This window comes from Eretmochelys imbricata, chromosome 8 (genome assembly GCF_965152235.1).
Source record: "Eretmochelys imbricata isolate rEreImb1 chromosome 8, rEreImb1.hap1, whole genome shotgun sequence".
NCBI classification, from domain to species: Eukaryota; Metazoa; Chordata; order Testudines; family Cheloniidae; genus Eretmochelys; species Eretmochelys imbricata.
The window spans coordinates 21,158,389-21,182,951 of NC_135579.1; the positions used below are offsets into that span (position 1 = coordinate 21,158,389).

At 47.9% G+C, this 24,563-nt stretch overlaps 1 protein-coding gene across 1 annotated transcript in view; it reads right to left on the reverse strand.

Annotated features, from left to right (window-relative positions):
* Window positions 1–24,563, reverse strand: part of STK10 (serine/threonine kinase 10) — a 73,099-nt gene that overhangs the window by 16,301 nt on the left and 32,235 nt on the right. Inside the window, exons 3-9 of the mRNA XM_077823738.1 lie at window positions 13,333–13,381; window positions 10,352–10,501; window positions 8,010–8,082; window positions 6,925–7,119; window positions 6,698–6,779; window positions 4,391–4,525; window positions 1,047–1,625 (exon numbers count right to left, since the gene is read on the reverse strand). Coding sequence (XP_077679864.1) covers window positions 1,047–1,625; window positions 4,391–4,525; window positions 6,698–6,779; window positions 6,925–7,119; window positions 8,010–8,082; window positions 10,352–10,501; window positions 13,333–13,381 — 1,263 coding nt within the window. The remainder of the gene's footprint in view (window positions 1–1,046; window positions 1,626–4,390; window positions 4,526–6,697; window positions 6,780–6,924; window positions 7,120–8,009; window positions 8,083–10,351; window positions 10,502–13,332; window positions 13,382–24,563) is intronic.

Consider the following 24,563-nt stretch of genomic DNA (forward strand, 5'->3'; position numbering starts at 1 on the left):
AGCTTTGCAATCGTCCTCACTAGTCTCCCTAAAAGCTAAGACTGCATGAAGATCTGAGTGCAAAGAACTGTTCAACCTCTGACACAAGCTAGGCCAGAGACATGGCACATTTGAGAAATCACAAGTGATCTCCATCGAAAACTTACATCAAATTAAGTTGTCTTTTTATCAGTGTTTAGGGGAGAGAAATAGGCTAATCAGCACCGTACAAAGGTGCAATTTAGTTCTTTCGTTTTTCTGGCTGGGACTTGTTCACAGACTCTGTTAAGGCCCCGCAAGGGAGAAGGCTGGAGCAGTTATGTCAGCTTCAGGTTTCCCGCCGATTTACCAAAGACTATAATTAGTTGCAGAATGTAAAACCTTAACTAGATTTCACTGGCTTGGAATCTGCGACCGTCAAGGGAAAGAGCATGCAACATACAGTAGCAACACTGAGAAAGTACATGTTTAAAGGGAGTAGCGGTTAGGCTAATTCCCCGTACCACAGATTAATAATCATTACATACAGCCTCTGCTTCCAGGTACATTATCTGCCCTTAAACCAAGCTATTCCCCAGCCTATGGGGTTGGTACCCATTTAAAGCTCTATTGCTGAAAGCTTTGGATGAAGACTGGAATTATTTTGTGGCTTGGTGTTTATTACAGTGTCACCTGCCTGGAAACTGAAACCTGGGTGCTTTGATGCGTTTATGTGATTGCCTCTGCTGGGATGATAATTTGCTGATCCTTACTGCAGTATTCAGCCATTAAACACAAAGCAAAACCAAATCCCTGCACTATTCATCCTTATCTACCCCACCCATCACCAGGGTATCTGGATCCTCCAGTAACATCATACACGAGGGATAACTCCCTTTTTGTTCCATGACAAAAGATCATCGCCATCCGGAGGGGAAAAAACCCCCAAAAGTTTGCCAGGTGCATCAGGAAAGGGGGCTGTCTGGAAGGAGTCAGGGAAGTCTAACAGGGTCTCAATGCCGAGGTCTGAATATTCAGTTCCAGATTAAAATCAATTTTTAATCTTTGATTAATGCCCCCTACCTTACCTTCAGGGACAGCGATCCACTCTCCCTGTTAAGGGACAGATCGGCAGACAGAGAGAGGGTGAGGTCCATGCTTTCCGAAGCAGAAGTGCTGCCAGAATCCGAATCCCTCTTGGACTTACTGCTGGCAAACTGAATAGGAGAATCCAAATTCCCATTGGCAAGTTTTTCCCCAGCAGCATTTTCTAGGTGGTTGCTCTCCGGCCAGTTCCCAATGCTCTGACGATCTTCGTTCACTGGCTCCAGGTGCTTGCTTTGGCAGCTTCTCTCCTCCATTGGATTAACCTTGTCATCCAACAGTCCTGACTGGGAGTTGGTGATTGGCTCTTCCTGGGTGCTGGGCACAGTTCTGCCATAGTCCGTCCCGGACGACTCAGAGCTGCTGGTGGTTTTCATGGAGTTCTCGCTGCCAATCCCTTCGTCTGAGAGTCTGTTTCTCTGCCGGTCTGCAGTCTCCTTGGCTGGCTCCACAGACAATTTGGGTCCATTCATCTCCAGTGGGGAGGGGGATTCTGGAGGTTTCTCTCCCTCAAAACTCAGCTGACTCACCTCTGAGGGGCCTCGCTTGTGAGTCCCAGAGGGCTGAAAGGACAGGAAAGAGAGATGGGACACAGCTGAGGCACACGCAGCATCAGAGTGAAACTCAGATCACACAAGCGAGGAGACCCAACTGACCACCCGAGTGACACAAGACTGTGGGTGCTTCCTAGTGAAAGATGCACGTCCACCACTCTCACTAATGTACTGAACTGGTATTCCTCCTGCCAACCCCCACCTCTTTATATTAACTTCCATTCACAAGAGATAGAAGCCCACGTGCTTCAGGACTCAGCTAGCCATTAGCTGCTTGGGGCTTAGGAAGAAAGGTCCGCCCAGGGTCATATTGTTGCATTATTGTTCCCCATGGGAGGTTTTAAACACTTTACCCTTGAGGCACGTGGTACTGGCTACTGTCAACGTCTGATAAGATTAGACGGACCACTGGCCTTATGCAATATGTTCATTCCTCTCTTAAACTCTCCTCCCCAGAGCCAGGATTCTGGAGCTGTGCCTGGATCCTGAGATGCTGCAAGGTTCACTGATCAGATTAGTGGCATGCACAGGTTTGGTTTGCACCAGTCAGATGCTAGTTGGCTTGGGGATGAGGGTCAGAAGTTTGGGAAAATTCTAACAAAGTGTTGCGTTGAATGCTGCCACAATGTGGTTTAGCAAACAGAGTCCACAGGAAGAGCCTGCATTCTGGGGAGGAGTGATGGTTTGAGTCCCGATGTCAATGCTGTACACCTGGGCTCAGCAGGCAAAGAGCACCTGGACTGTTTGGATCTGGAGCTGCAGGTCCTAGCCACATGCGCTGACCTCAGCATTTTCCAGAGGTCTGTCACAGTGTAACATGGAAGGACAATACTCCTTATGGCCCATGAATAACCAACACCACAGGAGACCCAGAAGAGCTGTACTGATCTACTAGAGCTGGTTTCTGCATTATCAATCCTTGTACGGGGAAGCAAGGCTTTGCTAGGTGATCCCTTTGGGAGACAGCTAACAGCAAGGCACAGAGAAGAGTTACCCCATTGTACCTTCATTCTGCCCGCTCCTTTTAGGCTACTTCTATACTGCACACCACTGGCATAGCATGTAAAGTATGCGTAGCTATGTGCTGCAGTGAAAAGCAGGTTGTGTCCACACCACGACGTGTAGCTACAGGGGACAGAGAAAGGCTGCCGGACCCTCTCCTGCAGCAATGGGACGCAGTGGGGCATTACGCTGCCAGAAGTAGCAGTGTTAACGAGGGAAACAGTACTTGGATGTACAGAGAGCCACGTAGGCTACATCACCTGAAGCTCGGGAGTGTCTTTATATGCCTAAGTAGCGCCTCAGTGCCTAGACTGCTATTTATACCCATGCTAGGGGTGTGTGCAGTGTATATGTATCTTTAGACACCGCAAGTGCTGCAGCCAAGTGGCTTTTGCTCCAGGAGCTTTCCTGGGAGAAGCTGTGATTGTGCAGGAGACATGGACCCAGGTCCAGTGTGTTTAGCTGGGTTTTGCTCTTTAGCTCATACGGCTGTGAAATCCTGGCAGGGCCGTTTGGGTTCTTTCCCAAGATACCGTGCTCGGCCCAGACTACTGCTGCTCTCTTCTCTTGGCTAAGACCACTGGGTTTTTAATAGCTCCTCTTTTGGAGCTGGGTCCAATTTCAACAGTGACCATGCTGTGGGAGTTTAAGTCCCTCTTGGATCAGAAAAATCCTGACCTCCTGCTGGTATCTCTCCCATAAAGGTTCTGGGGTAGCCACATGCTGGCCTGCTCTCAAGAGCCTTAGACACTGGCATCAGAGGCAGCTCTGCCAGCCCCTGTCCTGGATCTATTGGTTATGTCTCTCTGCCACTTCGCTGAATTTTCTGTCTCCATTTCTACCTTGTGCTGTCCAGCCCCAAGCTTCCCCAGCCTCCCGAGTCCTTGCCCTGCTCACCATCTTCCTGGAACAGCACTGGACCACTTCAGATGCTCTTATTACTGCTTACGTTGTCTGGAGAGAGGAGAAGGGGCAGGAGGGCAAGGCACTCACCTTTCTTCCCTTAAGCCTGGAGGTGAAGTCATGACCCCACAGCCCCCCACATCCTGTGGGGCATGGAAGTAAGAGGGGAGCACACAGACAGCTCCCAAGCCTTAAAATATTTCCTGCTAAGTCACCAAATGGGCCTGGTTATTTTAGCCTTCGTTAGGATACAAACTGCCATTCCCCCTCTGTTCTGTGCTTCTTGGGGTGACCTGTCTCAAGGAGCCCCCTCGCAGCACATCATGAACCAGAACCCAGTGCTGCCAGGATGATGATAATACAGTCAGCAGTGCCCTGATCCCAGAGCAACTGGCTGTTGCTTCAGCTACCACTGCCCAAGAGCACTGCGTCACTGGAGGGGTGTCAGCAGAGGGGAATGTCTTCCCTGCCCTTGGAGCCAGCTAGCCAGGCTGCACTAGTGCTGCCATCCTGCTGAAAGCCCGGCATTACCAGCAGCAGCAATTGTGGGTTTCTCCTCTGAAGGGAAAACTTGGCGTCCCTCCAGCGACATTATTTTCCAGTACCCTGGGCAGGCATGGAACTGCGGCCCCCACCCCTGACTTCCTGTTCACCTGAATGGACTTTACAAGGCAGCAGCCTTTCCTCAATGGGAGTCTGAGGCAGAGATGGTTAAAAAAAAAAGAAGTCACTGCTTTCAATCCTGACAGTTTTCTGTAGCAACTTTGTCCTGCAGCTCTCCCAGCCTGCACCTTTACAGCCACTTTATAGGAACTTTCCACCCTCTAGGAAATAGGAGAGGCTGAGCGGAGGGAGAGAACAGGACTTACAGATAGAGGTTCTGATGATTCATCCTCTTCTCCTTCCTCCCGATTGTCTTCGATTTCCTCCATCACTTCGGCCTTTGCCTCCGCCACCAGCTCGCGCAGGGCTCGGTTGCTGGTGACCTTGTTAACGAAGGAATGCTGCAAACCCAATCACACACGTGTCAGAAAGACTCCCACCTCTGAACTGGCCGTGTCAGAGCACACTGGGGCAAACAGACTCATTTTATTTTCTATTTCTAGTCAGTTTTTAAGGCCCTCGCCAGCTAGCTAGCATTACTAGCTTTCCTAGGTTGAAATAAGCCCAGTCCACCCAGTTTGGGTCCTGGATTCAAATGTCCCGCCAGAGATCAGAAAGCCTGGCAGTTAAAGACAGTTTCAGCCATTAGCTGTGCCTATTTGTGGATACCAATCCAGAGCTTTACGTTGTTTTGAACTCAGTTTTGTGTGGTATGAGGAACTGCATGTGGATACAAATGTTGTAAACACTACACAGCCTTGCAAAATACAGCGTTAACATTTACCAAGCAGAGCAACAGCTGCATTTAAACAAAAGGCACTTGCTACAGTAGTGATACAGTACGATGCCCTCTCCTTGACACCGAACGACTCGGGAGCAGAATCTCAGGTCTCCGTGATGCATGCATGGTGTGGGTCTCATCTGAAGGAGAGCGGCATCTTTAAGAACCATATGTATAAACAGAGGGGAGGGATGTGTAATGGAAATTGCAGTCAAATCCCTAGTCACACACAGAGCGTACATTTGTGCTAAGCTTCATCAAGAGGCCATGGAGTATATTGTATACTTCCTGTCATTGAACAGGGTAAACACACCCCCAGTCGAACTTTTCTGGGTGGCAAACCACAGGCTAGTGCTTCTCTCATCCACTCAGGGTTATTAGGCCAGAACTATCAATTTTCCAGATCAGAAGCTGATTTAAAGAGGCACATTACATACCAAATGAAATGCTCATCAGTCAAACAAAACCACGACCGACCATTGTGTAGAGCTTGAAGCATCAAGAAGATACGCCAGCACCATATACAAGTTATTCAGATAGGCAGTAAAAAGCATTTAGCATTTTACGTTTTTGAAGGGTGCGGGTGGGGATGTGAATTTAACTTCGAACAGCATCTGCCACCTTGGCACATCTAGGAAATCAGAGCCCACTCCTGCTTCCATTGGAGTCAATCGCAATTTTGTCATTGGCTTCAATGGGAACAGCTTTCGAATGCTGTAGGGCCCAAATGCAGCAGGCACTTTCCAAACAGAGGATGAGATTGTGTACTCTGGAGCAGGGACAACCTACACTTTGACTGTTAGACTTCATTATGGATATTCTGTACAAAAGGTCAATGCTCCTTAGTGAAGCAGCCAGACGTCAGGAAGCGACAGATTAAGATGGCCTGTGCAACCTTAACACTGACCCGTCTGCATCTACATCATGGAAGTCCATTGTACAGTCAAATGCCATTCCCTCCCCTGGATCCTACAGCTATCCTGGGCTGGACTGCGAACTCTCCAGTTGCTGATCAGCTCCACGCTCTGGCCGTTGGTGTTTAAGCATTCAGATTATTTTCTATTTCCAGTTTATGGCAGAAGCTTCTCCCTGGACAATCCCCCCCAACTAGATCATCTGGCAACCATTACTGCAATATCTTGCTCCCTCCAGACATTCAGGTGACCAGACAGAATAGTGTTTTTGGAGCTAGCCCTAAAGGCACTGCATGCCAGTAGTGGGTGCTAAACAACTTGCAACCTCTACCCCAAATACTACGTACGTCACTTCCACTCCTTACTGATCTTTGGGTAAGAAGGACCCCCAAGCTAGGGTGACCAGATGTCCCAATTTTATAGGGACAGTCCTGATATTTGGGACTTTGTCTTATATAGGTACCTATTACCCTCCACCCCTTGTCCCGATTTTTCACCATTGCTATCTGGTCACCCTACCCCAAGCATTACTCCTAAATTATTGTCTGTTGCACAAGTGCACAGTGTGTTCTGGTCATACCAGAGAGTTTGTCCAGACACAGCCTTTCAACAAGCAGACACATGAAAGCTCATAGCTCAAAGCTCATATATAGCTCAGTCTGCCTGTAAGAGGGTGTTACCAGCACAGCGAGAAACCCTGGAGACGTACAAGTGGACTAGAAAACTAGGGAGGACCAATAAGTTTGGCTTAAGACAAGGTTTGGGATGTGCACAGGTTACTTAGACATGTGGAGTGCTTAGCAGACTCCAAGACAAGCTAAACATGCAACACAAAGGCCAGTCTGAAGGGGTCAGCTCTCTTGAGGACATCTGCCTACCTCCAGTAGCTGTGCTGCACTTGGCCGAGTCTCAGGGTTCTTATCAAGTGCCGTCTTCAGGAAGTCTTTGAACTCTGGGGACCTTAAAACACATAATGATTGGCAAGGAACTCCCTGGATGGAGTCTGCATAGCACACGGTGCAAACAGCTGAGCCCAGCATCACTGGGAAGCCATAGCAAAGAGCTTCCGTGCTCTCATACGTGTGGGAGTCATTTGTCTTCTTACCATTTAGAAGGGCAATTGAGAGTGGGAGGGTCAGACTTGGCAATCTTCAGCAGGACTCGCATGGGGTTGAGTTCATGGTGAGGGGGCTCTATCTGAGCCATTTCTATCAGCGTTATACCCAGGGACCAGATGTCGGCCTTGTAGTCATAGGGAGTGTCCTTCATGGTTTCACACATCACCACCTCAGGGGCCATCCTGCGAGGGGGAGCACAAGGGGGAGTGAGGACGGTCCGAGGCATCCTACTACCAACACAAGCATGTTTCCAAAAGTAGCCTGACTGCACACAAGCCCCAGGAGTCAGTATTTAAACCATCTCACTGATCTGCTGCACTGGACCTTCACCTGAAACAGGACTTCACAGCTAGCCAAGGGGGAACAGCAGCCTTCCCACGGTTTGACAAGACCCATATTTCCCCTCCCCGCCCCCATTCCCAGATTGGCTGAGACAGACTAAGCAGTCTGTGAAAACCTCCAGGGTGGTGACATCTGGCACGGATGCTGCTTCAGACAATAAATTAATGCTCATTGATCCCATTCCTTCAGCACAAGGGTGATTTAGAGATTAAATTCCTAGAGTGAGTTGTGGCTCCCATGCACTTGGAGCTGCTTCAAAGAACATTCCACCATATGTGGTGGGGGAGGAGGAAGGAGAGAGAGCACATGTCCTAGATTCCACCCACTTCCAAGTTATAGAAATTGCACTGGGTTTGAGGGAGGGGTGCCATTCCAACAGAAGAGTATTCTGAAGAGCATTTCTGTTCATCTCCAGCTGCCCCAACACACTCCTTGCTGCCCCTTTACGATATACACAGTTGGGGAGACTCTTGAAAGCAGAGAGGGTACAGAACAGGTATTTTTGTTATTTTTTTTCTTAAGATTTCTGAACATATGCTAAAATCCTCCTATCCACACTCGATAAGGCAACCTGGTTAGGTGGACCCTACGTTCATCACATCCTCGTCCCTAGCAAGACAATGTTATACTCCTAGATTTCTGGTCTGACCTCCAAAAGGTGCTGAGAATGCACAGCTCCCACTGAATTCAACTTTCAACATAAGGCTGCTGAACAAGCCAGTTTACTCACCAGTAAGGGGTCCCAATGAAGGAATCTCGTCTCTGCAAAGTTTTAATGTTTTTGGCAGACACTCCAAAGTCAGCTGCAAAGAGATTAATCACATTAGATGCTCTAAAAGAACCAAATAGTAAAGCAAAGGCAAGAATGCCGTGCAGTATGAATATGCATCCTCTCTAGACCAAATACTGTGAATTAAACATACCTATGAGTTCCTTCCACCTGTGAGACCCTAAGAATATTTCTCCAGGTTAATGGACCTCTTTGCAAGACATGAAAGAGCAGATACTCCATGCAAGCCCATTTGCCAAGTCTCTTAGAGGCACAATTTGTTAAGAAGTCTGCCTTATTTATGTCTCAAAAGTAAAGGTCAAAATTACCTCCTTTCCCTTCCCCGCAATCCAACAAATGGCAATTATTAAGTGACATTAGCCATCTCCCTCCTGGTTAACAGGAAGCATTCTGTGCCTACTACAGAAGAGACACTTTAGGCAGCACCAACCAACTCAATAAGACTCCACCAGCAACTTCATGCCTTGGGTGTCCCTAAGCCTCTAACTGCCAGAAGCTGGGAGTGGATAATGGGGATGGATCACTCAATAATTGCCCTGTTCTGTTCATTCCCTCTGAAGCACCTGGGATTGGCTACTGTTGGAAGACAGGATACTGGGGCAGATGGACCATTGATCTGACCCAGTATGATCATTCTCACGACTCTAAGAGGTCATCAGTTTTGCTCTCATTCCAGCCCAGCCCCGTCTCTGTGGTTCTTATTCTCTTTGGAAGATTCCTTCTCCCATCCCATCATATATCCCTTAAGGAGCTGAGTTAGAAGGGTCAAGTGATTCTGGGTTGCTGATTGAATGTGGCCCATAGGAAGATTTAAATGGTCACCTGTTGCCTGTTCACTGGTTCCCATGTAATGAACTGGAACAGATCTCAGTCCTGTTCCCAGACACATCATAAAAGCCCACCATCACTCCTGTTGGCAGCCTCAAGAGAGAGGCCTTTTACAATACGGGCTGGGCTGCAGAGAAAGAATTGCCTCTCATCCCTAGGAAGTAGAGGGAGGTCAATTCAACTCAGGCTCACAGCATGTTGGCAGAGCAGCTCTTCAGGGAACCTTGCCCTGCCTTGTGCCAGGCCTGCTCTGTGGATAGAGGAATTAGTCCAGTCTCCAGCCCTGCCAGTCTGGCACATTACTCCAGCATTGATATTCCCCTGGAAAGGGGAGACTGTAGAATACTGCCTGTTTTTGCATTGCACATGTTTCACACCCAAAGTACAATTTCTGAGCATCCTGCAAGATGTGAAACAAAACAGAAACAGTGATTAAAATAACAGAAGAACCATCACTGCAAGAAGCGACTGAACAGAAGAGAGATGCCCTAAACGTAATACAACTCTGTTCCTTTCCCTATTGTAACCATGATTGCAGAACAGCAGGAAAATTCTGCACCTTTTATGCAAGTGTTGGCATCACCTGTGGTACATTTTTCAGAGGAGAATTCATAACGCATGATCCAAAGCCGCTGCCTGACCCTGAGTGACTGGTCAACAAGCCAGCGTGTTACAGTACCCATGAAGACATTCGGGCGGAAGACCTGGTGAAGCAATTTCCTGAAGGATGTGCAAGCCGGACCAACACTCCCTCACTGTAGGAAGTCCCCTTACACGATAGCTGATGGGAAAAAGAGAGAGACATGCTCCCCTTCCTCATTTCCATCTCCCATTTGCTCAGCTGCCAAACCTGAGCTTCAGGTTAAAGAAAATCTATAGAGCAGCAGGTTTCTGAAAGCTGAGGTGCAGCCAGTAGGCAGCCGGCTTTGCTCAAGCAGCAACGTCTTTATTCCTTCCAACTGTCTTGCTTCCGTTCTAGTCTTCTGCCCCAGTAGTGGGCAGAAAGCTTCTCAGCATCTTTATTTCCACCAGGTATTAAGTAAACTCCTCAGATTAAACACACTGGCTAGTTTCACAGCAGATTTTGCCTCCCAAGCGTGTATCCTACTGAGTGACATCGAGCTGGCCCCCTTCCTCCTATAACCATACCCAATAGATAAGGATGAGAAGCAAGGCTTCAGGGCAAGAGACCCTTACAAACCAGTGCACATTACCCCTCTCCCATTGGAGGAATGTTTTGCATTTGAAAAAATGTTAACCTGAAGTTTTGTTTCTGACGTACAGATAACAACCAAGGCTTCTTAAAATGTGGCTTGTAAGAGTTTATTACAATACAGTCACAAGTACAGCAACGCTACTCAGGGGAGACTGAATTCGCCACCAATTCAGAATTATACACCTAGCAAGCATGCACCCATCTTCCCTCTCTGTGACATCCCCAACTAAAAGCTCACCGAGTTTGATATCTCCATCCTGGGTCAGTAGTACATTGCCTGCCTTTAAGTCACGGTGGATGATCTTTTTACTGTGGAGGTAGACAAGAGCCTCTAACATCTGGCGGCAAATCACTTGAATCTGGGGTTCCGTCAGGCCTCGATCCAACTCTGCAGAGAGACAGCAGTTAAACCAAGAGGGGATTAGAGAGGCTTCACTTGAGCAACAGATGCAGCCTGTGACCCAGAGCCTGTGTAGCAACCTGTATATGGCCACTATACATCGGTTAGGTCAGTGGGACACCAATACAAATCGCTCCAGTATTGAGAAAGTTAATTCCCTAAACTCAGAGCACAATATTCCCACATGCTTTCAGAACTGGTGTTCTATTGAACTCCCTGGGACACCACACGTTGGTCAACTGGCATGAGCGCATCACAGATGGCGCACACATTTCTCTTTGAGGGAAGCCTATAGATCAGTCATCCCTGGAATCCTAAAAGGGAGTCTGATTTCCCACCTTGAGGCTGGACAGAAGTACTCACCACTGGTGCACTGTGGAGAGAACAGACCTGAACTCTAATTGCAGGAGACACCAGAATCTGCACTGGGATACTGATTTGCACACTAAGGCAAGGAGGACTGCAATCCCTGCCCCAACCAGTGAGAAGCTGGCCACAAGACAGTGTGGGCACAGGGAGAGACATGACCTGAGTGGTGCTAGGCCTAGTCACCAGACACGTGAACAATTCATACAAATTTGTTGGCCCAATGGTAACGACAGCAACCTTCTCTTTCTGCAGCTCGTTGAGACGCCCAAGATACAAAGTTATGCTCTTGTGTGCGCTCCCTCACCTATCAGGGAGATCCTCACTCTATGACCTTTATCGTAAGGCACCATCTCAGCAAACCGTCTACCTTGCAGAACGTTGAGAAGAGTCAGGCCTCCACTCCCCTCTCCCCACCCAGCCTCCTTGTGTTAAATCTTCCCTCTGTGCCCAAAGTTTAGTAAAAAAAAAAAAAAAAAAATCAACAACACTGGAACCTGCAGATCCGGGCAGCTGGAATAGATGTAGCTGTGTTCCAGGCAGCTAGAAGAGCCTATTGTACACCAAAGGAGGGGGCAGACTCAAGGACTGAAGAGAGCTTATGTTAAGTAGGACAGCCATTCATTCAAAGCCAAGGAACTTAATCACAGAATCAGAGAAAAGATGCTGGTTCAGCGGTTTTGTTTTTCTTCCTACTTTTCCACCTCCCGCTTCCCTTCAGTAACTCAAAGCTGGAGATTTTCAGTGACCCTCAGCTAAGAGCCTGGCCGAAGCAAGGCTTTCGATGCACAGCTGTTCAGGAGCATGCTATCAAGACAAAGTCAAAGGTAAATGTAAATGGTTGTGACTTTCTCATTCCCCTTGTCTTCCAGACCACCTCTACTGTTAAGAAACTCTTAGTCAGACCCTCTTGGGACTGATTTACCTACATGGGCAGCAGCCTTTCCCGATCCCCAATCCCTATTGAATATACCCCGATACTGGTAACCGTGGAACTGGGAGATTATGGCAACATCACCATCCCCTGGTTTGTATGGCCAGGCCAGTCAGTTAGGATTTTGTAATACCTATTTCCTCCCTCCCCCATTCTAAACCAAATTCTCTGCAAGGCTGGCTGCCTGGCTATGAAACAGGAGATACCAGGCCTGATCAGACAGGAGTCTAGAGCCCCAAGAGACTTAGCATCCCTAGTTTCTGTTAGGTGGGTTGGAGCTCTCCTGCCCCACTGGGACCCACCACTCAGTTGGAAACCTCAACCATAGCAATTCCACACCACAGCCCCAGCACTGAGAGTACAGCTTCGCGGTAGAGAGCGCATCGTCCCTTATTAACTGGGTGTCCTTGCCCCCAAACACAGATGCCAGGCTACCATAAGATATGGTGATTTGGACACTACGGCAGAACACTGCAGTTCTTTAGGCAAGTTTCCTGAATTAGGCACAGGTTTCCGACTTGCAGACTGGGAACTGAAAGTGATGGGCTCAGCACACTTCTGCAGGAGAAAATAGTCAGATCTTCATGACCACTGGGGAAAAAAACCCAGGAGAAAGTGACCTGAGTCGAGGTTATGACCTTATCCCACAGCCTCCAGATGAGCAGAGACCCGGAGCACTGCTGTCACTCCCCGACAGGGGGAGACTTTTTTAGGGAGGGACGGTGGCTTCATCTAGGTTTGTACAGCGCCCGGCGCAATGGGGCTGTGACGCCAATTGGGGCTTCTGGCTGCAGCTGTGCTACTCTAGCTCACATCAGTATGCTTCGTAGCAACCAAAGGCCAGCTCCTCTCAACTGGAGGCGGGGCCCACATGTGGAAGGGAGGAGTTAAAGTGGTGGCTTCATGGCAATAATGTAAGTCTCAGGCTACTCTAACACTAGCCGTTTCGATGGATTACTGACGCCAGGGGTGGAAAGAGACTCCGTGAGACTCAATGTCAATGACACCCAGATTAATAGCCAAACCCCTTTTCCTTTTACTGCAGGGCTTCCCTTAGGCACATACAATTGACACGGCATCAGCATGCTGTATAAATGGAGTCCCAAAGAGACCTCCTCAGGCTGAAGGTATTATAGGCACCCATCCCCCCTAAAAAAAAAAATCACTCCCACCCCACTGCTCGCCAACACTGAGCAATCTATAGACCACGCAGCAGAATGACACAAGGAGCTAGGAAAATGCCCAGAGGTTGCCAACTTAGCCAACACGCAGAGGCTCCATAGTTAAGGCTGCAGCAGGGTTTCTATTTAGTTACACTGAAAACCACGACCCACCACCCTACAAAAGCCATGCAAGAAGCCACGCCTCGGGAGGGTAGTGGAGGATGTCACGTCCGCTGCTAAGGAGCACAAGAACATTATGTGGTGGGAGGGGGCTGCCCTGCAGTCCTTGGGGTGCAGATTTCTCTGTCTCCGACATGTCCCTAGTCAAAGTAAGGATATTGATTTGCAGCACTTACCTAGCATGACGGCATCCACTGCCCCACCAGGGCAAAACTCAATCATGATCTAGCAAAACAAAGAGAAAGGGGTTAAAATCAGTTATAAAAAGAGATCTGAAATCTGTATTTCTGAGTACAGCCCATGTGACAGGGAAAAGGGAGCAAAAAGGGCTTGTGCTGGAGTCAAACCTACTTCCGCCTCCCCGCTCAGACGAGGCTAGCTTTTGGTAACCCTCTGTCCTGCTCAGATTTATTCACCACTCTGGAGGCAGCACAGAGACACTCAGTGTTTTTTGTTAGCCAGAGTTTCATTCCTGATGCTACAAAACCACAAGTTCTACATATGCCATGTGCTCCTGGAGTGAGAGATCTCCCAGGCGATCATGGGACAGAATCCACATGGCACTCTGTTGTTCCCGACAGAAAGGACGCACACACGCAGAGCGCATCCCTCCGAGAGCTTCCCTGAGGTCTCCATGGCACACAATCTTAGGAAGCAGGACAGAGCTTTACTTGGCTACAGTGAAGGAAATTTTGTTTTATTATTACGCTGACACACACGTGAATCAAAGCTAGCCTAGACCCCCATACCTGGAGGCCCATGTTGTGCAGCCTTAAGGCTTCATGTTTGTTTACAGCTTTTGATACAGCAGGGGCTGTTCCAGGGCGGTGGACTTGCCAACAGGATGAGATAGCTGTCACAGCAGAGAGCTGACGTGGCTGGAATTACTAGATCACTTTTTTTTTTTTTTAAAAGGGTTTTTTTTACGTTTGGTTTTGATTGCTCCACAGTTAACAGCTTTCTCCTGGTTTTATATGTGATTTAAGGAAAAAATTTTCAGTACAGAGCTGTAGTCAACTGCCAGATCTTTGTTACCTCCACTATGGAGGATTTACTATGTATCGGCTGGTATCCCAGCATCCTCCTGCCCCGTCACCAAACACCCTTCAAGGCCAAGTCCCAGAAAGTTTGGTCAGACCCAGCTATGTCACTCAACCATGTGAAAAATTCACACCCCTGAGAGATATAGTTAAGCTGACCTAAGCCCTAGTGTAGACAGCACTAGGCCACTGGAAGAATTCTTTCTTCGAACTAGGTACTTCCTCTTGGAGAGATGGATTTACTACAGCGATGGAAGAACCCTTTCCGTCTAGTACAGACATAGCCACAGTGACTAACCTTCTGGCATGCCCTCACCCAGTGCTGCTTCTTAATCTGTTGATATGATCACTGCTGAAGAGCCAGGCCCTGCGCCAATAGCCCAATGGTGAGACAGACAAGACAAATCTCCCACATGTGGTACAAAGCTGCAGCCACCAGGCTAGCCCTCCTTGCCGTGCTGCTCTCGCCGCAGCCAAGATGCTACTTGCAGGAAGTGCCAGCAGAAGCCATGTGGATACCGTATTTCCATGCAGAAAGCTAAGAGGCTTTCCAAATTGACCAGCAAACACTAATACAATTGCACCTGGCTAGCGATTTACTCCTCGCTCAAGAACAAAAGCCTCTACATAGTAGGATTAGGCACAAGAATGGATTAGTGCCATTTGAGATTATGCCTCAGCGTGCTGCAGTGCTAGATGATCACACAACTGCACCCTTCAGGAGATCCCAGGCAAAGAAGCTGCAGCATTGGAGACTCAATCACATAAGGCCGCTTTACTGTATGTTAGAGGGGGATCTCATCCAGGTTGGTGGGTCCAAAGTTGGGCCACCCAAGCCCACTGGCACTGGTCTGCAGACTGCCTGGGTTTCCAGCCCAGCCTCTCACACCCATCCATCTCAGTGAGAATGCTTCAAACACCGTACTTCAAAAAGAGCTGCTCTGTGCCAACAGCCCAGCTCCCCAGAGCAGCCCAACAACCACAGCATGCATTCACGGGACAGAAGTGGGCTCAGGTAAGCAAAGAGTCCATTTTCAATCTTTCAGGGTCTGAGATAAGAGTATGGAAAGATACCTTGCACTATAAAACCACCCTGTGTCTCTTTTCACGTCCTGGTACCACACAGGGCAACATGCAGAGAGGTTAGTGGCCAGAGTTTACTTCTGAGGACAATAACCAACTAAGCAAAGCCCCTTTTTAGATGGGGCGACTGAGGATGGAGCTGAGTGACCTACAGCTCTGTGTGGAGCCAGGCATTTCATGCTGAGGTAATACCGATCCACACCGCTTTGGGGAAGGACACTCTTATGGTTAAAAAGCACAGGACTAGGACTCAGGAGATTTGGATTTAATTCCCAGCTTTCCAACTGACTCACTGTGCAACTTTGGCCAAGTCACATCCCACTCCTTCTGCCTCAGATTGCACAGGTGTGCAATGGAAATAATGCTTCCCTGTTTTCGAGACCGCCTGAGGCATAATTCATTAGTCTCTACAATGCTTTGAGCTCCTCATACTGAAGGTGCTATAGAACAGAAGAACTGCCACACTGGGTCAGACCAAAGATTCATCTAGTCCAGTATCCGGTCTTCCAACAGTGGCCAATGCCAGGTGCCCCAGAGGAAATGAACAGAACAGGTCAACATCAAGTGATCCATCTCCTGCTGCCCATTCCCAGCTTCTGGCAAACAGAGGCTAAGGACACCATCCCTGCCCATCCTGGCTCAGAGCCATTGATGGACTTATCCTCCATGAACTTATCTAGTTCTTTTTTGAACCCTGTTATAGTCTTGGCCCTCAGAACATCCTCTGGCAAGGAGTTCCACAGGTTGACTGTGGTTGTGTGAAGAAATACTTTCTTTTGTTTGTCTTAAACCTGCTGCCTATTAATTTCATTTAATGATCCCTAGTCCTTGTGTTATGAGAAGGAGTAAACACTTCCTTATTCACTTTCTCCACACCAGTCATGATTTTATAGACCTCTATCATATCCCCCCCTTAGTCATCTCTTTTCCAAACTGAAAAATCCCAGTCTTATTAATTTCTCCTCATACGGAAGCTGTTCCATACTCCTAATAATTTTTGTTGCGCTTTTTTGCCCTATAGAAGGGCAACGTACTACTTTGCGTCCCTTACAATCACTGTACAGAGAGCCAGCTGGCACTCAGGAGTCAGTGAGGAAATTACCCTGGACCAGGTTAAGAGATCCAAGGCAGATGCAGCAGCACAAGGCAAAGGCGTCTTCACCTGCAGAATTGCGAGGAATGAGGCAGAGGGGAAAGTGCCAAAGGGGAAAAAGCACTTCCTCTGGACTGAGCATTAGAGGGCAAACAATCCAGAATGATGGGGACTGGCATGGAGTTTTTTAGCAGTGGCACATTCAGTCACGTAATGGGGAAGGATAAGATGCTAAGGCTATTGAAAAACAAGAATCCCCCTCTGCTCTTTCCGGGAGCAGCAGTGTCAGAGCAGGACGATCGAGAAGGGATTGGACTCCCTTCATTCAGACAGCTCAGCACCACTTACATTGCTTTCATGAAGAAGGGCCAACCAGAAGCTGCCAGTAGTTCCTTGTACCACCAGGCAGCACACCTAGGTTCAGTTCTTGGACCTACCTTCACCCTGGGGTTCACAAACCTCGAGCTCAGTCCAGGAGAAGTCAGTATTTAAGGGTCAGTTCAGATTCCCAATGAGCAGTCACCAACATGCTTCCTGCGCTGTGCCAGAAGGTTCCAGCCACATGCAAGTCCTGTTCTGGGAGCATCGATATTTACTTTTGTACTTTGAATTCTTTGAAGCTGTAAATGGCAGGGGGCAGAGCTCCAAGAAGAGATAGGAACTCAAAGCCCAGCCCTGAGGCACTTACATCTGTAAGGAGTCCCACTGACTTCAATGGGCAGAGCAAGTTCTGAGCACCTCACAGTCAGCCCCTTAGGGTATGTCTACACAGCAACTAGACACCCACTGCTGACCTGTGCCAGCTGACTCGGGCTGGTGCTGAGAGGCTGTTTCACTGTGGCATAGAGTTCTGGACTCGGGCTGGAGCCCTGGCTCAAGGACCCTGCAGGGTGGGAGGATCCCAGAGCCTGGGCTCCAGCCCCAGTGCAAACATCTACATAGCAATAAAACAGCCCCTCAGCCCAAGCTCCACGGGGCCAGCCCCAGGATTTTCTTTGCTGTGTAGACATACCTTTAGACGCCTGGATGTTAAACTGGTTGCCAGACCACCCTTCTGCTGGGTTACACCTCCCACTGAAGCATTTACGGTCAAAATACTCTAAAGCATCCTCCCTCAAACGCAGTCACTCTTGAAAGAGAATGGAGTGCCACAGAGCCAGTCAGCTGACACAGGTGGGAAGCGTCATCTAGGGGGTTCTTGTGCAACAGGAGCCTGCCGTCACTCCAGATCCCCAGAGTTCCCTGGGAATGGATACTTGTGTTCCCAGCACAGCGAGTGGAGGTTGTTCTATAGGTTTGGCCTGAAAAGAGATTACGAGTTTGTATGAGGTGGGGGGGAGCAACAAACCCAGCTTTGTTTGGATCAATATTTGATGTGTTTGACCTTTGCAAAACCTCATTTTGGTTTACAGTATGAGAAGGGGGGAAGGCAGAGAAAGCCAGGAAAGTTAATACATCTGAAACACCAGCTGAGCACAGAGAAAGGGGGCGGGGGAAGGGAGGCAGGGAGGAAGAAAGCCAGACAATGGGAATCTTGGAAGGTTTAAAAAAAAAAAGTATGCATTTTCAACTAGGCCGGGGATGCTAATGAATAACTAAGGGTCAGGGCTGGTTGGTCTAAACATCTAGAAAGCATTTGTGCTCCTTTCAGCCCTGAAATCAGAGTTTAAACAGTCCAACTCTCACAGTTCCAAATGCATGAAGTCCAATGACCTGAGTTCATCTTTTAGTGCTGGATACACTATCCCATACATTCCATCCCACAGAATGCAGTGGGACACACACACACACACAGGACCAGCCTGACACAAAATAAAAACCCAGGCATCATTACTATTAATAAACTGAAGCCACATCGAAAGCCAGTCCTGGATGTCTCCAGGAACTATGACTCTTGAACTTGAAGCCATGAAATGAGAGAGGGTTGAGGAAGGTGGCAAAAAGCAGGATTTGGACATTACACAGACAGGATTTAAAGCACGAAGGGTAATGATCTCTCAGTCATTCACTTGCCACAGGGCAGGCACCCTGGTGGTCCGATTTAAATGAGGTTCTGGGCAAGTTTAGATAGTTGTAAAAAGAATTGTTGACAAGAGTCCATGTTTCTGCACACTGATTATGCCTGTAACTCATTAAAAGACATTGGCTACAGATTAACCCTTTACTCAGTCCTATTTTCACTTGTTTTGATAAGCTAGCTAACTGTACTGTATTTTCTGTCAATGTCACCCTGCAAATCACAGGTAGCCTGGTACCACCTCACTCCATGAATGATGCCAATGTTAATACCCTGTTTGCTCCCATCTCCTCCTCCCTGCCCTGTGCCATGCTGACCTGTCTAGATATCACACCCTCCACATGACACGCCCCCCTTAACTCTCCCCAGTCCCTTTAAAAAAAAAAAAAAGAAAAAGAAAAACCCTCTCTAGAGAAGAGTTTAATAATAATTCAAAAGGGGGGAAGGGAGGGAAGAAAAATCCACTGCCTATTCATCCTGCCCTCTGGCTTCCCTCAGGCATCTTTCAGAGGGCAAGCTCTTTAGGACAGGGACTATGCATGCTGTATGGTACAAAGCACGTGCCTGGCACTTAACCCTTCAGCAACAGGGCACAGCAGCCTTACAAAAGGCACGATACACCAGGATTCTAGCCACTCCCTAACCAAAAGCCTACAGACTGCGAACCGAAGATTCAGCATGCGCTGTCCAGTCACCTGCAGCCCTAATGGTGTCTTGCAGAAGCCAGCCGGCGAAGGCAGCAGTTATTCTACAGAGAGGTCACTCAATATTTATAATCCTTGGCAAGCACAGGATCTAATGCTGCTAGGATGCAGATTGCACAGCCTTCTCAGGAAGCTGCCTCCTAAAACGACAAAGGTTGGTTTGGAGATGTGGTTAGCCGCCGCAGCGCCCCCCCCCCCCCAAATCAAGAGTCTCACTGTCAACTGTAGAGCCAACAAAGTCTGGGCTGGCATTCTTATGAGCAGTTAGGAGAGGGGCTTTGGCAAACATCCTGTTTATAATAATTTTTTCAATGCAACAAGTTCAGGACTTCCTTAGCAAAGCCTGCTGGGCCCATCTAGGGGTCTGAGCTCCAGAAGAGGAAATTTAGCCTCAACAATAGCTTTTTTTTCCCTTTTCATTCAAGTTGTTAAAGCAGTCACAAATCTCCTGGGTTACACTCTTCAGTCTTTGGTTAACACTTTGTATGCTGTAAATGCAGCACCACCCAACTACATGCTGTGTTTGTATTTGTTTTCATCACAGAGGGACCCAAGAGACAAAAGACAGACTGCTGACAATATACTGTTAATGTCATCAGAAATCACAAGGACCACTGATACAACAGAGAGTTTAGAGAGATCTCTTTACTGAAAGTGCAACAAGCAGTCTCTTGTCTAGCCCTGGCACCAGATACTATGATGGGGGCTTTACCCCCACCACCTTTACCCCCAAATTACTTACACACACTCGCGCAGCAAGGAGAGTATTTCAGACTCTTGTAGCCACTACAGATGTTGATAGGTTGCAGACAACTGCACAGACCTGAGTAGGACGTTGGAGTGAAGTACCTGCAACACTGATCTAGTTTTCAGTTTAATGGGAAGTCCTGCACCAAAGGGGTTAATTTTGTCCCCCAGAATCAAGCACATGGGCACAACCTACCTTTTTTATGATCACAAGGGCGAATAGACTCACCAGAATCCCGCAACAATAGTTAACTTGGGCACCTGTTATGTGGGAGATCCTATCTCTGTTGCATGTTGGTGCCAAGCAAGAGCCCTCCCACGCCCTCTCTTGTGCATTTGGAAAGCTTCAGGGAAGCAGCAGGAAGGGGATTTTAAGAGGATCCAAAGAATCCACACGCCTTCCAAGTTTTTTCAAACCGCCGCAGAGCACCTGTCCCTCCCCTTGCTCTTTGCGCAGCCAGCCAGCAGCTGTATTTACGCAGAAAGGGCCACAGGAGGGACACATTTCCCATATAGTAAAAGTAAAGCTCATCACCCCACCGCATCACCCTCACCCCCCCAAAAAAGTGCACATTTAAATGTCAGGAGCACTTCTGACTCAATGATTATAGAGCTCGTGCTGTGTTACAGATTTGCTCCTTTGCAGAAAAAGTAACGCTCTCAATATGTAAAGAAGGAATGGTGTATTGGACCACCTGGGCTTTCACTCTGGTTACAGCCTCATTAGGACTCTTCAGATTTGATAACAAAGAAGCCAGAACAATCCTCATTCCCCAAGCCTGCAATAAGTGAACACACCCAATTTTCCAGCAAAGCTGATGAGCACACAAAGCCCAGTAACTTGCCCATGCTCGCACATTTCCAGGAGCTACTCAAATCTTTAATATAGGGCCTCTGATTCCTAGGGGTTTGCTGAAGTCACGCTAGTGCTCTGAAAAACAGACACTCACAGAGGACAAGTGTCGCTTTCTGCCTTTACCACTGCTTCTACTAGAAGCTACAGTTCATTGGTGCCCTGTCACAAAAACATTTTAAAAAATGTTCTGCTCCCATCAAGTCACAGTTAAGGCCAAGCGCTCCCCAAAACAATGTCACAGCTAAGAATGAAGAGTAAACCGTGTTTTTTCTCACCCACCAGCCACTGCATTTGCCCATGCAGAATGAGTGTGGAACAAATTTGATGGAAGAAGTTGGGGGAGGAGAGGAAGCCTGCCAAAGGGTTTACAATGAAGAGACCCAAACCTGCAAGTCATCAGATTCTTGCATGGTTTCTGGTTTCAGATGAACTTCCTTTCTCTTTCACAGAGCTCTCTTGCTCGCCCCTTCCATCATCCAACACAGAGTAGGAAGTAAGCTTCTTTATAAATGGTTTCAATCTTCCTGAAGCAAGTTTAGGGAGCTCATTCTGCTCAAGCATAACTGTTTTTTCTAGGATATGTTTAAACTCAGGTATGTAGCTTCTCGCTTTTTAAAAAAGTTTGCATTTATTTTTCCTATACACTGAAAGTTCACATGGTGAGGAGCAGCTGATGTCTCTGAACTATCACTAGTAGTTGTAATTAAAGTTGGATTAAATGAGCAAGATCTGCCTCTCAATTAAGCCCACTCCTTGAGCATCTAAGAGGCATGAAGGGTCACATAAGCCTATGGACTGAGCACCTGTGGTCTCCAGGTCAAGGATGAGCCATGGTGGTCATTCAAGACTAAGCAGGGAGCCCAGAATCAATAGAAAAGTTTCTGCCCTGCTATGATGCTGCAGAGATATTATCTTTGTGGCTGAACATTAAGCAGACTATTGCTTCTTAACAGCAACGCTGCTCTGGAGTGTCAAGGCTGCTATTAGATAGTACAAACTGTGCTAGGCAAAGTGACAGCAGCATTTAAAAGTTCCAGGTCAGCTCCCTTCATTTAAGCATTTATTATTGAGCAGTTCACAACTCCTGGGTGCTGGATTGTGTACACCCCCAGGCATGAATTCTCCTCATCCCCAGCCACACGGGCTGAACAGCAGTAACTTGCTCTGCAGAATTGGGCTGAGGTTTTTAACCTTTACCGCTATCAGCGGGCTGCTTTTCGACTACAACAAAAACAATAAGCAGCAGCATCCTGCAGCTGTGTGTGCTGCGTGGAGCGGGGTTTGAAGCAGACGTCGTCTGTGCCTCTGTGCCACAGGCTCCTTTCAGTGTGGCATTCCCACATTCTTTGCTATGCTACTGCCAGGCCTACGTGGGAAGCTTTCCATCTCCCCTCATCACATAAGCTGAAAGTGCTCTGGGCACCATCCCTTCACCTTAGTCATGTGACACTATCCAACTCTCATTTATCTGGAAGGCTGGAAAGTCCCAGCATTCCAAGGGTTAATTTCTAGGGAAAGGGGAAACCACTTGATGGGGGGGGGGGGTGGGGGGAAGAGGGGGAAGGTGACAGTGCAGTGCAGAGAATCATCTGGTGCTGCTGGCTGCAGATTCACTACCCCAGTATAGAATGTTTACAGCCTTCTAAGTAAACACACAGATGCTGCCTTTGGTGGTGATGGGAGAGATGCGAGGCCCATGTTCTCCGTCTCATTTACAAGCTCCTGCTGTTAAAGCTAGGAACTGCCCTATGTGCTGCAGTACGTGATTCATCTTCATTTACACCTATACAGAAATTAGGCTAAATTAATCATATACTTTCCGCCTTCCCCCTTTCTAAGAACTCCCACTAAGCCTGCACCGAACTCAGTAGCTAGTTATGTCTTGTTTTAAGGCTAGTTCCCACGTCATTTTTCCCCTCTCCCACCCCAACCTGGGCCAGTGTTAATATTTTTCACGCTGGAGCAGCTATCCTTTAGGAGACCACGTTGCCACTGCAGATCTGGACTAAAAAACAAAAGGAAACCGAGTAGCGGGAATGGTGAATGGCAGGGGAGAGGAAGAGACAGACACTCGTAATGACAAAAAGAGTGAATGTTTGTCTCGTGACCTCCAGCTCAGTGGCTGTATCTCGGCCTGGAAGGCATTCACCCGTATTTCCTGTTGTGCCTTGAAAATCAGCAACCACTGATCTTTACAGCCAGATGGAGTGATCCATCTGTTTGAGCAGCAACAATCCTGGCAGGTGTGTATAGGGGGAGAGGATAAAGAGATGATCTATTTCTCCAGCCCTGCAGGGAGTTTACCCACACTCCCTTACCAAGTCTGCTTGAATCCACAAGACTGTTTAATTACAGGCCGGGGCAGTATTTCCACAACAGTATGGCTGCCGCCTCAGCCCAGAAGCAGCAGAGAATAGAAGATCCTTCTCGCCTGCACAGTTCACTGAAGTAAAGCGGATTTGAAGAGGGGAGGGGGAAGGAGGGAAGAGTCAGGAGCACACGGTACTGAGGTGCATTAGTAGCAAAATGTGTTCAGTGTTGTAGATCTCAACAAGAGCTGAGGTTTCCTGGCATATATCACACCCGCTTACTGGAAATGCGGGAGCAACACAGCAAATAGCAGCAAGCCCTGTGATTCACAGACCTCTATTATGCAGTGCTGAGTTAGTCAAGCCTGAATAAGGAACCCCGATTCAGCACATATGCTTTACAGCAGGACAAAAAGGGAGATGGGGTTCTCTCAGGAGTCCAAGATAAGGGGGCCCAGACTACCTCCAAAGTTTTTGGTGTCACAGGGGAAAACAGATAACCGAACCCTAGATTAGAGAGAGCATGATGGGGGATGAAGGATCAGAAGAATGGTCAACAGGGATTTCCACCTACTAAATAAAAAAAGCCTTTTGGATTCCACTAAGTGTCAGGAATGACGCTGACAGAACATCCTCTTCCTGTTCTGCTGCTTAGGAGAGATTCTTCCCGTGAACAAATTCAGAAGGGGGGGGGGAGGGGCCTTGGAGCTCTGCTTTCAAGTGTTGAGACACAAAGTACAGTTCTGCTCTGAAAAGCAACTTCCTGGGTGCATGTGTCAGCATCCTCTCTGCTAACATCAGCCACTAACATCTTCACCCCTTTACACATATTAGCAAGGCAGAGCCAGCACCGCTGAGCGAGAGCGGGATTCCCCTCCTCCTTGTGTACATCAAGCTGATTAATGCAATTTGGTAAAGAATTATACCCAGGCAGCCCACTGAAAGCACAGGGTCCTCAGCAACATCTGTAATCCCTTATTACAGTAATGATATTGTAGAAGTAAAGAACCCAGCTTGACTCTCAGAGTCCAGGCTGCATTTGCAGGGATGGTGGTGAGAACATTTTCACTTACAAAACTGAGCACATGTTTTGAAAAACAAGAGACAAGAAAACTCCACAAGACCAATGTTATGTGGCATCATTTTTCTGACTGCAACCTCTAAGCAACATGAGGGCAGGGTCTGCTTTAATGGTAAAGAGACAGTCCAGGTCCTCCTTCCACTATAAGGAGGTGGAAAGCAGGAGGACTAATAATACACCAGGGAAAACACTCTTAAGCAGTGTCAGTTTGGGTGAGTCTTGTTCTGTTGATTAAATTTCAACAGCCCAGTGGCATTAGGTAACACCCGGTTGGTTGCCTTGGTAATAATCATCCCCATCATGGGTGAAGTCCTTCCATTTTCATTTCTAACAATGGAGTTCCTCTGATTGTACCATCTGTGATTAACAGAAAGTCACCCCACTAGCTTCAGAGGGGAGAAAAAAAAAAAAGAGAAACAGATTCAGGGTGATAAAAGCCATTCAATCCCTGTAAACAAGTCCCCATCTATATCTCAA